Genomic DNA, 18,989 nt, shown 5'->3' with positions numbered 1-18,989 from the left:
GTTTAATACATCGAGTTGACCAGGTCTTTGGCTATTTTTGGAGTTTGTGTGACATTTTTACTTCCCTACGTAACCATAACATTGTATAACGATAAGTCCTTCAGACATTTTCGCATTCCTACCATCATGCATCTAATAACGAAGTTGAGAAGTATAATTGATGACCCAAAATGTTCGTCTCTAATATCGATGGTTTTGGTTAATATACCTTTCAGGTCAAACCGAACTAACTTTACTCTTTTTGTAGCTGTACCTCACCACTATTTTAGGAGAACGAGTGGTCGGCTCTGAGTAAGAACAATGTGTCGTGGGTATGGAGACGCCCTTTTTTTGTGGTCTGGTACCTTGAGAACTAACACACTAAAATGCCCATTCAAAGTGTAGATATAGTACAAAGCAGTGTTTAAATTCATGTAACATCATCTTGTTCGGGTCCTGTTTACACGTTTAATTTGCCACTGGACATTAAACAGCAATAAATCCCTCCAATGTAACCACACGTCAAACCCAGTGGTCGCAGTTGAACGATTTGCAACAAGAGACATATTTGCACTGAAATAGCCTTGTGTGTAGTGTACCACTTAACGCCAGGCACTTGAGTATTTAGAAAAATGTATTTCCTTAAATTGTCCTATGATGAAATTAGGTTATATTTACACTCATATTTTTCTTTTGACCTTCAAGTGAGTGGATACACTTACATTAATGATTTCAAATATATAACGTCAACAACATGTACTAAGCTATAAATAAACTCCTTAATATTATTGGACTTTACATAGTAGAAATTTTCAAACTTTATTTTAGTTTGTGTGGAATATGAAATTTCATGTTACATAATATTTACGACAATATATGACATAAAATTATAATCACATGACAAGATTTTTCAAAGCAGACGAGAAATAAGCTAATTGTACTCTTTAGAAAAGGTGAAGAATGAAGAATGTGACAATTAGTACTACGATTCTGCCAATAGCCAATGAAACAGACAATATAAATCTCTTGTCAGTATTTGCTGCGGATATTACTTTGACCATCATTGCTTGCACATTGTCATTTTTAGGATCCGCTTTTATTTTTAGTGCTTATTGTGTCGTTGACAGTTTACGACCTAAAAATGAAACGAGACGGCTGCTTTTATATTTAACTGTTTCGGATTTGGTAGTTGCCATTGGAAACTTCATTGGAACTATACGTTTTATTATTATTTACGACAATAAACCGTTTTATGCTAATTCGGGCGAAGAATTGGCGAGCGATAGCGTTTGTGTTGTTCAAAGTTTCATTTCAGTAACAGGATCTTTGTGGTCATTTTTTTGGAACACAGCAATTGCCATACATCTATGTGTTGCCTTGGTTTATTGTAGACATGGCACATGGTCGCGGAAGATGAAAATATTCTGTCATTCAGTGTGTTGGCTTCTTCCTCGTAAGTATATAGATATCAACTGCCTTGGTTGTCACGTGGTAGCGTGATTTCGTCGAGTTTGGAATGTCGTTGGCACGATCCGCTTCTGCTTCTTTTTTATGCAAGTTGCATATAGGAGTACGAGCAAAGACTGGCCGATACATCATCATCATTAACAACATTATTACTGGTGCAAAACTCTCCCCATAACAGTACATAAGACTGGCCGATACATCATCATCATTAACAACATTATTACTGGTGCAAAACTCTCCCCATAACAGTACATAAGACTGGCCGATACATCATCATCATTAACAACATTATTACTGGTGCAAAACTCTCCCCATAACAGTACATAAGACTGGCCGATACATCATCATCATTAATAACATTATTACTGGTGCAAAACTCTACTCATAACAGTACATAAGACTGGCCGATACATCATCATCATTAACAACATTATTACTGGTGCAAAACTCTCCCCATAACAGTACATAAGACTGGCCGATACATCATCATCATTAACAACATTATTACTGGTGCAAAACTCTCCTCATAACAGTACATAAGACTGGCCGATACATCATCCTCATTAACAACATTATTACTGGTGCAAAACTCTCCCCATAACAGTACATAAGACTGGCCGATACATCATCATCATTAACAACATTATTACTGGTGCAAAACTCTCCTCATAACAGTACATAAGACTAGCCGATACATCATCATCATTAACAACATTATTACTGGTGCAAAACTCTCCCCATAACAGTGCATAAGACTGGCCGATACATCATCATCATTAACAACATTATTACTGGTGCAAAACTCTCCCCATAACAGTACATAAGACTGGCCGATACATCATCATCATTAACAACATTATTACTGGTGCAAAACTCTCCCCATAACAGTACATAGGACTGTCCGATACATCATCATCATTAACAACATTATTACTGGTGCAAAACTCTCCCCATAACAGTACATAAGACTGGCCGATACACCATCATCATTAACAACATTATTACTGGTGCAAAAATCTCCTCATAACAGTACATAAGACTGGCCGATACATCATCATCATTAACAACATTATTACTGGTGCAAAACTCTCCCCATAACAGTACATAAGACTGGCCGATACATCATCATCATTAACAACATTATTACTGGTGCAAAACTCTCCTCATAACAGTACATAAGACTGGCCGATACATCATCCTCATTAACAACATTATTACTGGTGCAAAACTCTCCCCATAACAGTACATAAGACTGGCCGATACATCATCATCATTAACAACATTATTACTGGTGCAAAACTCTCCTCATAACAGTACATAAGACTGGCCGATACATCATCATCATTAACAACATTATTACTGGTGCAAAACTCTCCCCATAACAGTACATAAGACTGGCCGATACATCATCATCATTAACAACATTATTACTGGTGCAAAACTCTCCCCATAACAGTACATAAGACTGGCCGATACATCATCATCATTAACAACATTATTACTGGTGCAAAACTCTCCCCATAACAGTACATAAGACTGTCCGATACATCATCATCATTAACACCATTATTACTGGTGTAAAACTCTCCCCATAACAGTACATACGACTGGCCGATACATCATCATCATTAACAACATTATTACTGGTGCAAAACTCTCCTCATAACAGTACATAAGACTGGCCGATACATCATCATCATTAACAACATTATTACTGGTGTAAAACTCTCCTCATAACAGTACATAAGACTGTCCGATACATCATCATCATTAACACCATTATTACTGGTGCAAAACTCTCCTCATAACAGTACATAAGACTGGCCGATACATCATCATCATTAACAACATTATTACTGGTACAAAACTCTCCCCATAACAGTACATAAGACTGGCCGATACATCATCATCATTAACAACATTATTACTGGTGCAAAACTCTCCGCATAACAGTACATAAGACTGGCCGATACATCATCATCATTAACAACATTATTACTGGTGTAAAACTCTCCCCATAACAGTACATACGACTGGCCGATACATCATCATCATTAACAACATTATTACTGGTGTAAAACTCTCCCCATAACAGTACATAAGAAATATAAAGGCTTCAACTAAGATAGATACAAAGACTGGCCGATACATCATCATCATTAACAACATTATTACTGGTGCAAAACTCTCCTCATAGCAGTACATAAGACTGGCCGATACATCATCATCATTAACAACATTATTACTGGTGTAAAACTCTCCCCATAACAGTACATAAGAAATATAAAGGCTTCAACTAAGATAGATACAAAGACTGGCCGATACATCATCATCATTAACAACATTATTACTGGTGCAAAACTCTCCTCATAACAGTACATAAGACTGGCCGATACATCATCATCATTAACAACATTATTACTGGTACAAAACTCTCCCCATAACAGTTCATAAGACTGGCCGATACATCATCATTAACAACATTATTACTGGTGCAAAACTCTCCCCATAACAGTACATAAGACTGGCCGATACATCATCATCATTAACAACATTATTACTGGTGCAAAACTCTCCTTATAACAGTACATAAGACTGGCCGATACATCATCATCATTAACAACATTATTACTGGTGCAAAACTCTCCCCATAACAGTACATAAGACTGGCCGATACATCATCATCATTAACAACATTATTACTGGTGCAAAACTCTCCCCATAACAGTACATAAGACTGGCCGATACATCATCATCATTAACAACATTATTACTGGTGTAAAACTCTCCCCATAACAGTACAAAGACTGGCCGATACATCATCATCATTAACAACATTATTACTTGTGCAAAACTCTCCTCATAACAGTACATAAGACTGGCCGATACATCATCATCATTAACAACATTATTACTGGTTCAAAACTCTCCCCATAACAGTACATAAGACTGGCCGATACATCATCATCATTAACAACATTATTACTGGTGCAAAACTCTACTCATAACAGTACATAAGACTGGCCGATACATCATCATCATTAACAACATTATTACTGGTGCAAAACTCTCCCCATAACAGTACATAAGACTGGCCGATACATCATCATCATTAACAACATTATTACTGGTGCAAAACTCTCCTCATAACAGTACATAAGACTGGCCGATACATCATCCTCATTAACAACATTATTACTGGTGCAAAACTCTCCCCATAACAGTACATAAGACTGGCCGATACATCATCATCATTAACAACATTATTACTGGTGCAAAACTCTCCTCATAACAGTACATAAGACTAGCCGATACATCATCATCATTAACAACATTATTACTGGTGCAAAACTCTCCCCATAACAGTGCATAAGACTGGCCGATACATCATCATCATTAACAACATTATTACTGGTGCAAAACTCTCCCCATAACAGTACATAAGACTGGCCGATACATCATCATCATTAACAACATTATTACTGGTGCAAAACTCTCCCCATAACAGTACATAGGACTGTCCGATACATCATCATCATTAACAACATTATTACTGGTGCAAAACTCTCCCCATAACAGTACATAAGACTGGCCGATACACCATCATCATTAACAACATTATTACTGGTGCAAAAATCTCCTCATAACAGTACATAAGACTGGCCGATACATCATCATCATTAACAACATTATTACTGGTGCAAAACTCTCCCCATAACAGTACATAAGACTGGCCGATACATCATCATCATTAACAACATTATTACTGGTGCAAAACTCTCCTCATAACAGTACATAAGACTGGCCGATACATCATCCTCATTAACAACATTATTACTGGTGCAAAACTCTCCCCATAACAGTACATAAGACTGGCCGATACATCATCATCATTAACAACATTATTACTGGTGCAAAACTCTCCTCATAACAGTACATAAGACTGGCCGATACATCATCATCATTAACAACATTATTACTGGTGCAAAACTCTCCCCATAACAGTACATAAGACTGGCCGATACATCATCATCATTAACAACATTATTACTGGTGCAAAACTCTCCCCATAACAGTACATAAGACTGGCCGATACATCATCATCATTAACAACATTATTACTGGTGCAAAACTCTCCCCATAACAGTACATAAGACTGTCCGATACATCATCATCATTAACACCATTATTACTGGTGTAAAACTCTCCCCATAACAGTACATACGACTGGCCGATACATCATCATCATTAACAACATTATTACTGGTGCAAAACTCTCCTCATAACAGTACATAAGACTGGCCGATACATCATCATCATTAACAACATTATTACTGGTGTAAAACTCTCCTCATAACAGTACATAAGACTGTCCGATACATCATCATCATTAACACCATTATTACTGGTGCAAAACTCTCCTCATAACAGTACATAAGACTGGCCGATACATCATCATCATTAACAACATTATTACTGGTACAAAACTCTCCCCATAACAGTACATAAGACTGGCCGATACATCATCATCATTAACAACATTATTACTGGTGCAAAACTCTCCGCATAACAGTACATAAGACTGGCCGATACATCATCATCATTAACAACATTATTACTGGTGTAAAACTCTCCCCATAACAGTACATACGACTGGCCGATACATCATCATCATTAACAACATTATTACTGGTGTAAAACTCTCCCCATAACAGTACATAAGAAATATAAAGGCTTCAACTAAGATAGATACAAAGACTGGCCGATACATCATCATCATTAACAACATTATTACTGGTGCAAAACTCTCCTCATAGCAGTACATAAGACTGGCCGATACATCATCATCATTAACAACATTATTACTGGTGTAAAACTCTCCCCATAACAGTACATAAGAAATATAAAGGCTTCAACTAAGATAGATACAAAGACTGGCCGATACATCATCATCATTAACAACATTATTACTGGTGCAAAACTCTCCTCATAACAGTACATAAGACTGGCCGATACATCATCATCATTAACAACATTATTACTGGTACAAAACTCTCCCCATAACAGTTCATAAGACTGGCCGATACATCATCATTAACAACATTATTACTGGTGCAAAACTCTCCCCATAACAGTACATAAGACTGGCCGATACATCATCATCATTAACAACATTATTACTGGTGCAAAACTCTCCTTATAACAGTACATAAGACTGGCCGATACATCATCATCATTAACAACATTATTACTGGTGCAAAACTCTCCCCATAACAGTACATAAGACTGGCCGATACATCATCATCATTAACAACATTATTACTGGTGCAAAACTCTCCCCATAACAGTACATAAGACTGGCCGATACATCATCATCATTAACAACATTATTACTGGTGTAAAACTCTCCCCATAACAGTACAAAGACTGGCCGATACATCATCATCATTAACAACATTATTACTTGTGCAAAACTCTCCTCATAACAGTACATAAGACTGGCCGATACATCATCATCATTAACAACATTATTACTGGTTCAAAACTCTCCCCATAACAGTACATAAGACTGGCCGATACATCATCATCATTAACAACATTATTACTGGTGCAAAACTCTCCCCATAACAGTACATAAGACTGGCCGATACATCATCATCATTAACAACATTATTACTGGTGCAAAACTCTCCCCATAACAGTACATAAGACTGGCCGATACATCATCATCATTAACAACATTATTACTGGTGCAAAACTCTCCCCATAACAGTACATAAGACTGGCCGATACATCATCATCATTAACAACATTATTACTGGTGCAAAACTCTCCCCATAACAGTACATAAGACTGGCCGATACATCATCATCATTAACAACATTATTACTGGTGCAAAACTCTCCCCATAACAGTACATAAGAAATATAAAAATCAGATGGAAAAGGCTTCAACTAAGATAGATACAAAGACTGGCCGATACATCATCATCATTAACAACATTATTACTGGTGTAAAACTCTCCCCATAACAGTACATAAGAAATATAAAAATCAGATGGAAAAAGCTTCAACTAAGATAGATACAAAGCAGAAATATATCTAACTTGTCTAACAAAAACACAGACCGGACAAAGCAAAATATTCATACATCCACACAATTATTTATTTTGTCGGTAGATATAAGGTGGTATAAGTGCCAATGAGACAATTATCCAACCAAGTCACAATTTGTAAAGGTAAGCAGTTTTAGGTCATTGTACGGTCTGCAACGGATTTATTTATAACAAGTCTTTATTAAGCAGTAGTTTCTTTTTAAATTATAGTTTATATACATGTAGCAGCTACAAAAAATCTGAATATTTAGGTAAAGACTCATGTTTCATAATCATCATGATCATTACATTAGCTTAAGACGATATTAGATACCTTGATTTGTTTTCATTAATTCAATTCATATGGCTATTCCTTTTTTTAAACGTTGTTCGCTTTTTAAATTGTAGTTTCCGTAGCAATAGCGGCTGCCAAATGTGAAGTTTTAGGTGAAGATTTCGCTCAAGTAACTGGTACCTGGTGTTGGATTAAATCGTCATTGTCAAGGAGCGACCGGATTTTATGGATGATAATTTCCGGTAAAGGATGGGAGTTAGTTTCGTATTTTGTGACATGTATAATGTTTCTTTATCTGAAAGGATACATGTGGCGTCAGGTATGCATAATAAACAGTTCACGAAATTCATTGGCGAATCCGAGGCTGTTCCGGGGTTGGACTCTTTTAATAAGATAACGTTTCGTTGTGTTCTTGCGGTTAAAACCCCATATTCAAATTGGCCGCATCCGCACCTGAAATGTACCGTCAACTTATTCGGTTTTAAGTTATTGATAGTTAATCGTTTCATTTGGAGGAATAAGTGAAGCTATTGATAATCGTTTAGATATATCAACGATTTCTTTAATGATGAATCCCCATTTCGCATAATCAAGTTTCGTATATTGAATCGAGATGTACCAGAGAATTGGGCAACATTTTCTAACATGCACAAACGAACACAAATTGAAACAATGGAACAAAGTCTAATGAAAAATGTCCGATTGTTAAACCAACCCTCCTACTTGTTGGCAACAAATATTGTTTTTATAACTTATCAAACCAAGGTGTTCCGAAAACAAAATTTCTAACTGAATAGAGCAATATTTTTTTCGTTTGATACGGATATTATCTCTTTCTAAAAAATTATTTCGGTATTTATGATTTTTTTTTTCGGTAAACAGATATTTAGCTTTATATTTCAGACAACAAGATTTAACCAAAGACGATTTAACGACGTATCTCTTCGACTGAGGGCTGAAGATGAAAACTATCTTTACTTATGGCTGATTGGATATCTTCTCAGGATATGGGGAACACTGCGCTTCTTTTTATTTGTGTCTGGAAATTCCTCGAATGTCAAACCTTACGCGGACATAAATTTTGCACTAGTGCATCTAGAAAGTTTTGGTGACAGTTCGAAGGCATTTTTTACATTTATTTTATTTTGCATTGCTGACAAAACAACTAGACGAATTCTAATGAACAAAATATGCCGCAGAAGGCGTGGTTATGAGGAAATTCTACAAAGTTTAAATGCGGAACCAAATAATTATAATACTTTTAATTAACACTGCCAGATGTAAGTTTACTTTGAACCAGACAGGTACAAACATTAATAAAATTTAGCATCATATTTGTTTACAGACAATAGAGTATGCCATCTTTGTGACTCGACTGACATTGGTGATTAATACCACTACATTAATATTATGACTTGCGAAGCACTTAAAACAGATAAACGTTTTTTTTACATCCAAGCTGTTCTAGATTAGTAAAAAAAAACAATTTACACTACACAAAATCGAGTTTATTACGCCACACAATCCTTATAAATATATCATTTCGTTCTTATGTTGTACTGTTATACCACTGTCCCAGGTTAGGGGGAGGGTTGGGATCCCGCTAACATGTTTAACCCCGCCACATTATTTATGTATGTGCCTGTCCCAAGTCAGGAGCCTGTATATTCAGTGGTTGTCGTTTGTTTATGTGTTACATATTTGTTTTTCGTTCATTTTTTTTACATAAATAAGGCCGTTAGTTTTCTCGTTTGAATTGTTTTACATTGTCTTATCGGGGCCTTTTATAGCTGACTATGTGGTATGGGCTTTGCTCATTGTTGAAGGCCGTACGGTGACCTATAGTTGTTAATGTCTGTGTCATTTTGGTCTTTTGTGGATAGTTGTCTCATTGGCAATCATACCACATCTTCTTTTTTATATGTATATATCATTATATATTATATACCTTTAATGAGCCCCGGACAAATGTTTAAGTATGTTAAATTAACAGTGAATTCGTATCCAGTCGTCCTGGTGTAGGAGTTTGAATCGTTGTTTGATATGATAAAGGTCTTGAGTTCGAATCCCATCATAGACACTGGATTTTTTTCTACATACATTTTGAAAATTAGTCTTATTCGTATAAATATTTCTAAGTTTTATTGTTGATTAGCCATTACCGCCAAAATGTTACACAACGAAGGAAATCATGCAAAACAAAGAAACTTAAGGTAGGGTGATCTGGTAGGGATGATCACCCCTGGTAGAACAAAGGACCTGGCATATAATCAGGGGTGCTTTGATTAAAGGATCACTTTAACTTATCAGAATCTTACTACATGAAATAAATTGTTCTTGGTATTTGCTATTTCAAAAACATTCTTAGTGCGAATCGAGAAAACTGTTTCTAATGTGATGAGTATTGTTTTTTATTACTAACTTGGGTCATTCGGCAATCCTCGGTAAAATCTGCAACGAGAGATGAGGGTACGGAATCGGCCGAGTTGAGACGAATGTAACTCCGGTGTGGGTATTTTTTTGTGCTGGATTATGTTGTTTTATGTAATGTATCTGTTTTAATTCAGTAGTTAGTGAACACTTCGGTTTTATCATGTATATGTATAGATTATAACATGGCCTTTTCCATATTGGCCCTGGTATCATCCCGAGACTCCCATATCGGCCTTGAGGCCTTAGCCGAGGGCCAATATGAGTCGAGGGATGATACCAGGGCCAATATGGAAAAGACATGTTATAATCTATTTATCACATATCTAAGTTCTGCAGAATAGAGACACAAAGTTCAATTATTACAATTTAATGAAACATAACAGGTAAAATTTTTAATTTTGTATCACAAAAGTGTCGTTAAGGACGCAATGACGTGACGTCATTTGGAATCGGGGCACAATATCAATATCGTCTTTTTTGCCCCGGGCAATTTTGAGGTTATTGCATATGCAAAACCCAACGTATTCGTAACAAATATGTGATACACTATAATTATATAGTCATTTTAAAATATACTGTTTGCATAAGTATAGATTCTAAATTATTCTAAATAATAATGATGTTCTTTATATCGCAGGCAGAAAACCCTAGCCGTATTGGGCACAGCTTTTTTGAACGTTCGGTCCTCAGTGCTGTTCAACTTTGTACTTGTTTCGGCTTTCGAACTTTTTTCATCTGAGCGTCACTGTTTAGTCTTGTGTGGACGAAACGCACGTCTGGCGTATTAAATTTAAAACCTGTTGCCTTTTGTTAGCTATTATTTGTGCGTTTCTCTGTCCTTTATGTTCTCCTATTTATTTCTATTGTAGTCCTGTCATGTTATGTTGTCATTTCAATGTTATATTTAGCATTACCATTAAAGCAGGAGGTTTGGCATGCCAGAAAACCAGGTTCAACCCCCCATTTGTTTCTTCTAAAAATGTCCTGTACCAAGTAAGGAAAATGGCCATTGTTACATATTATTATAGTTCGTTTTTGTGTATGTTACATTTCAATGTTGTGTTTCTGTTGTGTCGTTGTTCTCCTCTTATATTTGATGCGTTTCCCTAAGTTTTAGTTTGAAGCCCGGGTTTGTTTTTTTCTCAATCGATTTATGAGTTTCGAACAGCGGTATACTACTGTTTGCTTTATTTATCGATTGAATTGTTTTACATTTTGTCAAATGGAGCTTTTCGTAACTGACTATACTGTATGGGTTTCAGGTGATTGGTGAAATACGCTAAATCTGTGAATGTTGGAGAGTTGTCACATTAACACTAGAAATATACCACCTTAAAATTGAGAACGGAAATGGGGAAGGGTGTAAATAAAAATCCAACCAAAGAACAGAAAGCAGCAAAAGGCCACAAATGGGTCTTCAACACAGTGAGAAAATTCAGAAGCCGAAGGAGTGCTTCAACTGGCCCTCTTCCAAGGAAATCATGATCGGAAATACTAGCCCGGGGATATTGTATCAATTGGGAGATATATATTCCGTATGCAAGCGCTGCTAGAGTGTTGCTATATAGAAATGGAAAGTTCACAATTGCGGAGCTGAAATCATTTTTTTTTGTCGTAAAGTTTTGTTTTCAATCGACCCTTGTTGTCAACTTGTAGATATTAGTCTAGATATGCGACAGACTTAACTGTTTCTGTAGTATCCTTTATCTCTAGTTCGATGGGATAGATGCGTTCAACATAGTCACCAAATTTTTAATTATTTAGTGAGAGAACATCATTTATTTAGCGGAGAGTAAAGTTAAAAGATATTGCTTACTTCTCATTTGTCTTCCTAAGAAGTTCCTGTATGAGGTTAGCCTCATATTGCTATTCAGCCTCTATTCGGTATTTGGAAAATCAAGAATCAGATCACTATATTGTCATCTTCTTGACCAAGTTTAAATGAATAATCTGAAAACATCAATATTTACTTACTTCTTATATAATTTCGGTAAATTCCTCCTTCTGAACATACAATATTCCTCCTTCTGAACATACAATATTCCTCTAAAGACAATATGCAATTGACAAAACTAACATTTACACCTTTGAAAGAGCCAATTAAATTAAAAATGTAAACTTCATCATGCACTCATTTCAATTTATCACAGTCAACATTATCAAAGCTTTTGTTGCTCAAATGTATAATATTCAGATCATGATAAAAATAAATGAGTGATATTTTCTACTTTCGTTTCACGTACAATATTGCAATTAATAAACTTCATAGTTCATTGTAGTTATAAGTTTACAATTATAAAAATACAATAATTTGCTATTATGAAATCAAGATCGACTTATATATTAAATTGAAGCTGACCAAAAGCTGAAGTTTGAATAACAACAATGAAATCAAAACAGGTAAAATTCAAGTACATTGGCGTTTATGTGTGAAAAACAAACCGACATTATAGGTTAAATATAAAAAATAGGGGTATAACAGTACACATTGTGTTATATGTTGCTCTTTGTAAATACAGCTGTTTCTCAAACGACGGCTCTTTTGGGGAGATTTATTATATTCATAGATATGTTAATTTGTTAACGTACTGGTTCCTATATATGATAACTGTGTTTCATCTCATAAAGACATCACTTGGGAATGTATAGAAAAACATGGTAGCACCTACATTTTAATTCTTAGGAAGTCCAAAAATAGAGGTAAGGGTAGTTTAAAATTTCAGTATAAGTTTAAATTCTTCGAAGTTTAGGGCATATTCATGTTGAAAATATGCCGCATCCCTATTTGGACCTTTGAATAAAATAGTAGTGCATATAAACTTTCCGTTTTGGGAAATTATTTTTCACGAAACATCATAGGAAAAGTGTCACAGTTTTAGCCGTAAAGGGAGATCCTATTGGAAATTGTATTGTCTATATTTACAGAATTGCAACCTATAATCTTCATCTATATAAACAAATAATTATATCAACATAGAAAAACAAAATGGCATTTGACAAAGCATATATAGAAATAAGGGAGACAAGAATACACAAAATGAACACAACACAACAAAAAATACGTGATACATAAGTACAGTGCCACGCCAAAAGGACATTATTAAAATGGAATAAGCAGTTAATGTTAATTATTAAAAAAAAAAAATGAACCATATAACATGTTATCAAAATAAAAAAAAAACGCGAAGACAGTACCTAGAATCTATTTATAAAACATTGAGTTAAAATTCTAGTCAATTATAAAAACCAAAACCATAGCTAACGCTTTAACTTAATCATTAAGAATTGTATTGTCATTCTCTGACATATACTAAACACATTGATTCATGTAATCAGAGTTAAATCATACTGAGTGCATGTCAGTTTTCGTGAACAAGAATATGACCAAGCACCTTAACTTAATCCTCGAAATATCATTTAAAACCGATTGGGAATCTAATCATGATGGTGTACTATAAGTGTACCAATTTCGTATAATTTAACACGATATCTATAAGGGTTCATTTACACTGTTATCATAATTTGACTCCGCATTGATACTTTGTAAAATTTCTTCATAACCACGTCTTCTACAGAATATTTTGTTCCGCAGCAGTTGTCGAGTTCTTTTGTCAGCAATGCAAAATAAAAGAAACGTAAAAAATGGCTTCGAACTGTCGCCAAAACTTTCTAGATGCAATAGCGCAAAATCTATGCCAGCGTAAGGTTTATCGTTTGAAGAATTTCCTGACACAAATAAAAAGAAGCGCACTGTTCCCCATATCCTGAGAAGAAATCCGATCAACCACAAGTAAAGGTAGTTTTCATCTTCAGCCCTCAGTCGAAGAGATACGTCGTTAAATCTGCGTTGATTGAATCTTGTTTTCTAAAACATAAAGTAAAAGTAGTTTTATTAAAAAAATAAGATATACTTTTTTTTAAGAAAGATAAAATATTCACTCAAATGTTTTTTAAAGGGGGGGATAAAGGTCTCTAAACGGATTTGATTCCAGCTAGAATCAGAACATAATGGTGTTTTAAGCGGCAACAGCGATTATGCCAAGTCCTATTTTGATTAAATTACATTGAAATATATAACAGACTAGTTTGTACAATGTTGTAGGTAACAATGAAATCATGGTCATTTCATAGTCATTGCACAGTCGCGAAAGGGAACTTCACTACCGTTCCGTGTTGAAGCATTTTTTTATATATTCAGAAAAAATTCGACAAACCTATTGAACTAAGGAATGCAATGGGCTGATTTATCACACAAAAACATTTGAATGGCAGGTTCATAATCAGCACATTTCGTGACAATTTGGTCATTTCGGTAAATATTAAGTGCCCACTTTTGGCAAAACTTTTAGGAATTTTGGTCCTCAATGCTCCTCAACTTGTACTTTATTTGGCCTTTTTAACTTTTTTGGATTCGAGCGTCACTGATGAGTCTTTTGTAGACGAAACGCGCGTCTGGCGTTTATACAAAATTTAGTCCTGGTATCTATGATGAGTTTATGTAGGTGTTGCATCCGACATTTTTAATTGTTTAACATTTTGTTCGTTTGTTTTTGTTTAAAAAGTTTGAAAAATTCGCATGTATAAGATTCAATTAAATTAGTATTGTAAATTGGACACTGAATTTAAAAGAAATAATTTAACAGTCGTCACACAGTTCTGAAATTGACATCAGATACCCCGATGAATATGAAATTTTGTATCACCACAAGGATGGCTCTTAGCCTGGTTAATAGCTAACGTAAGTATGATGTCAACAGAAGGACACTTAATGTTATCATAGCCAAACACACGATGGCCTTTCGAAGAGTAAAATAGACATCGGAGGACAAACGTCGGCATCACAAAGGGCAAAATGAACACATGAACTCAACGCTAATATTTAATCTCCGTTAAGCCTTTCGGCAATCTTTTGACATGCCGACGATTTTGCTAATGCTCACGAAGATTGTGCTGGAGCCTGGAAAACTGAGAAACCTAACCGACGGTCACATAATGGCTTACGATGGTTTTTGCGATCAGATAAGATTTTGAGCATAGCCTTTTATCCTTTGTCTATCTGGTATCAATCTCGAGACAGTGTAATGACACAATTATTAACAGGTACACTTATCCCCCCAAATAAAAGTTTGATAATAAATTATTAAAAAATAGGTTGACAGCGAATTTCGAGCGGGGATACAGTCATTTTGAAAGGGAGGTTGCAACCACCATGAAATGTTCACATTATTAGAAAAAAAAACAGGAACAACCCCTGGAGCTGTCAATAAATTAATTGTATTTTATGCATACCTGACGCCACATGTATCCTTTCAGATATATAAATATTACACATGTCACAAAATACGAAACTAACTCCCATCCTATACCAGAAATAATCATCCACGTTATACGATCGCTCTTTGACAAAGATGACTTAATCCAACACCAGATACCAGTTACTTCAGTGAAGCCTTCACCTAAAACTTCATATCTGGCTGCCGCTATTGCTATGGAAACTACAAGTAAAAAAAAAGACTAATGATTGATAGAGGATATAAATAAATTCGGAAAAAGTAATGTTAGTTTACTTGTACTTGGTATTCATATTTTTGCATACATGTACATTCATTTCATTAAAAAAAACAAGGTAAAGTCATGATTATCTCGTTTGAATTGCATTATATTCTCCTGATTTTGTTTTATTTTTATAGCTGACTATGCGATATAGGTCTTTCTCATTGTTGAATGCCGAACGGTGACCTATATTGGATATCTCTTATGTCAGACGGGGTCTGGTGTAGAGTTGTCGCATTTGCAATCATTCCACATTGTCCTATTATAAAGGTATCACGAAAATGTATTTACTTCGGAACATCGTCTTTATGATATGGAAACTAGTATTTGAAAAGCAAAATAACTTTTTTGGGGAATGGTAAAAAATAAAATCAAGAAAAGGACAGATAGAAAGGAGTTCCAAAAATGTTTATATCCAAATTAATGATTTCAGGACGAGAAAATATTATTTTTTATCTTGCAATTTACACCACAAATTATTCCCCATTTCAAACTAAAAGGCAAATTGTAAGAGTTGGTATTACTTTGTTTCATTAAAAAGAATAGCGAACGTAGATACAAGTATCTTGTCTTGGGGAGGGATAAATCATACTTTGTAAAGAATCATTCTGATTCAAACAAAAATTCTCTGATACTGACATTTTCAAGATGCTTGATTTCTTGATTGACAACATATTTGTTACGTTTGAAGGACGTGTTTTTCAACAGACTGTCGGAATTCCAAAACCTTTTCACGAGCGTGACATACTAGACTATCTACCGGATTTGTAATAACATAAGCAACACGACGGGTACCACATGTAGATCAGGATCTGCTTACCATTCCGAAGCACCTGAGATCACCGCCAGTTTTGGTGAGGTTCGTGTTGCTTAGTCTTTAGTTTTCTATGTTGTGTCGTCTGTACTATTATTTGTCTGTTTGTCATCTTTTTTTTATTTTAAACCATAACGTTGTCAGTTTATTTTCAATCTATGAGTTTGACTGTCCCTCTGGTATCTTTCTTCCTTCTATTACACAAAATGTAACAGTATGAAAAAAAAGATCTAAAAGTAACTTGTCAGATTCATATTTAATTGTTTTCTCACCCTAATAATGCATGAAAACTTGTCACTAGAAGATAAGCTAAAAAACATCTATCAATCAATCATTTCTTTATTTTTAATGAAACAGGAATGTTGCAATGTGATTTGTTAGTTATATGGGTGTAATAAGACCCTAACCAAGTTCCTGAAACTATAGAATTTTTCTAAAAATAAACAAAGTAATATTTGACAATCCAAAGCAATGTCGATGTTAATAAATGTGTCGCAGAATTTCTTCAGAATATCAAAGTTAGTTAACATGGTAAAGAAACGCTTCATAATAAAGGAAGAAGTAGAAATTACGATATAGGTATATCCAAAGTAGCGCTTCGAGCGCAGGAAATAAGTGTTTCTTTTATTTAGTAAGTACACAACCAATACTTTTTATTACGTCGTCAAGAGTAGAAAATATGGGTATGTTATATTACAAAATAACCTTTAAAAGTTCACATACCTGTCATTTGACAATGATACCACATCGATCTTATTTAAATCACAAAACAATGAAAAGTGTTGTTGATTATGTTATATTATTGCTTAACACTTAGTTAATGGTTAATGCATGCAAAAAAATGGCCGACTGTACAAGGGCTGTATAGCCAGTCAAGATCGTTAAAAACTTCCATTTGTTGTTGTTAATGCATAGCAGAAAGAATAATGCGTTGTAATAGAACAACACGCCGAGAACGATCTTAAAATGCTAGCTAACATGGGAACATCCTAAATGTCGACATGTGAACCTATCGGGACACATTATTCTGTCTCCGAAGTCTTTCATTATACTCCTTTGTGCAACTTGCGTAGCAAAAAGCAGCAAGTACCAATTTGCAAGTTTCGTTGGATCGTACCAATGACCTCCCGCATTCAAGTCAAGCACGCAGCCCCGGGACTAAAAAAGCGGCAAATATATAGTTACGAGGAAGAAGCCAACAGACGGAATGACAGAATATTTTCACCTTCCGCGACCATGTGCCATGTCTACAATAAACCAAGGCAAAACATAGATGTATGGCTATTGCTGTGTTCCAACAAAATGACCACATAGATCCTGTTGTTTGTATGAAACTCTGAACAACACAAACACTATCACTCGACAGTTCTTCGTCAGAAAACGCATGCGCAGAATTACTATAAATAGGTTTACTGCCGTAAATAGCAATAAAACGTATAGTTCCAATGAAGTTTCCGATGGCAACGAATAAATCCGAAACAGTTAAATATATTAACAGCCGTCTCGTTTCATTTTCAGGCCGTAAACTGTCAACAACGCAGTAAGACGTAAAAATAAATATGGATCCGAAAAATGACAATGTGCAAGCAATGATGGTCAAAGAAATATCCACCGCAAATACCGATAAGGGATTTATATGTACTATAGGATTGGACGTCGGAATCCACGTTGTATTAACTGTCGCATTCTCCATTATTCATTTTTTGTCTGCTCAAAAAATACTTTTGTCGCGTGATTATATGTCACACATTTTAGAAAACATTTAAACTCATGGAATCTCACTATTTCACACAAACGTTCATAAAGTTAGAAAAAGTTATATTATTCCAATGCTATTAAGGATTTTATTGATAGTAGACATAATTATATAATGTCGACGCTCACGTACATGTATTGACATTCGTTTCATCACATGTTGTACACCCACGTGATAGCTAAACAATCAATATGACTTTTGTGTGTTAATGTGACCTTGTAACCTCACTATGTTTATCATAGGACAATTAAAGGAAATCCATGTTTCTAAATACTCAAGTGTGTGGTGTTAAGTGGTACACTACACACATGTCTATTTTAGTGCCAAAAAAATTATATTATTGTTACGGATCGTTCCACCACGACCCCTAGAGTTGTGGTTAAAAATAAAAAAATAATTCTTCTCAGTTTTCAGTTTGTAAGATTTTACTTAATTCATATCCTGTATCATGGGTGTACTCTCGAGAGATTCATATTGTGACATATAGTAAAGGTACTTGTCTCTTATTACCGTGCGTAGGAAGTGTGTTACTCAGTATATTTACGAATCTGGTCTTTGGTTAAAAAGGGGGGAAATACTGCAAGTATCCAAGAAAATC

The 18,989-nt window shown here is 35.0% G+C and overlaps 2 protein-coding genes across 2 annotated transcripts; one reads left to right on the top strand and one right to left on the bottom strand.

Annotated features, from left to right (window-relative positions):
- Window positions 1–756: 756 nt before the first annotated feature.
- Window positions 757–9,285, top strand: LOC139500934 (G-protein coupled receptor 157-like). Its single transcript, XM_071289837.1, has 3 exons — window positions 757–1,432; window positions 7,949–8,154; window positions 8,739–9,285. The coding sequence occupies exons 1-3, from the start codon at window positions 940–942 to the stop codon at window positions 9,102–9,104; spliced, it is 1,065 nt and encodes a 354-aa protein (XP_071145938.1). The 5' UTR covers window positions 757–939; the 3' UTR covers window positions 9,105–9,285.
- Window positions 9,286–12,230: 2,945 nt separating this feature from the next.
- Window positions 12,231–18,552, bottom strand: LOC139500824 (G-protein coupled receptor 157-like). Its single transcript, XM_071289700.1, has 3 exons — window positions 17,821–18,552; window positions 15,558–15,763; window positions 12,231–14,133 (listed from the first exon to the last, which is right to left on the bottom strand). Exons 1-3 carry the CDS (start codon window positions 18,326–18,328, stop codon window positions 13,759–13,761), a joined length of 1,089 nt encoding a protein of 362 aa, XP_071145801.1. The 5' UTR covers window positions 18,329–18,552; the 3' UTR covers window positions 12,231–13,758.
- Between the last annotated feature and the right edge of the window lie 437 nt (window positions 18,553–18,989).

This window comes from Mytilus edulis, chromosome 13 (genome assembly GCF_963676685.1).
Source record: "Mytilus edulis chromosome 13, xbMytEdul2.2, whole genome shotgun sequence".
NCBI lineage: Eukaryota > Metazoa > Mollusca > Bivalvia > Mytilida > Mytilidae > Mytilus > Mytilus edulis.
Note: the sequence above shows the minus strand (reverse complement) of the source record. Positions and strands in the feature narration are given on the sequence as shown.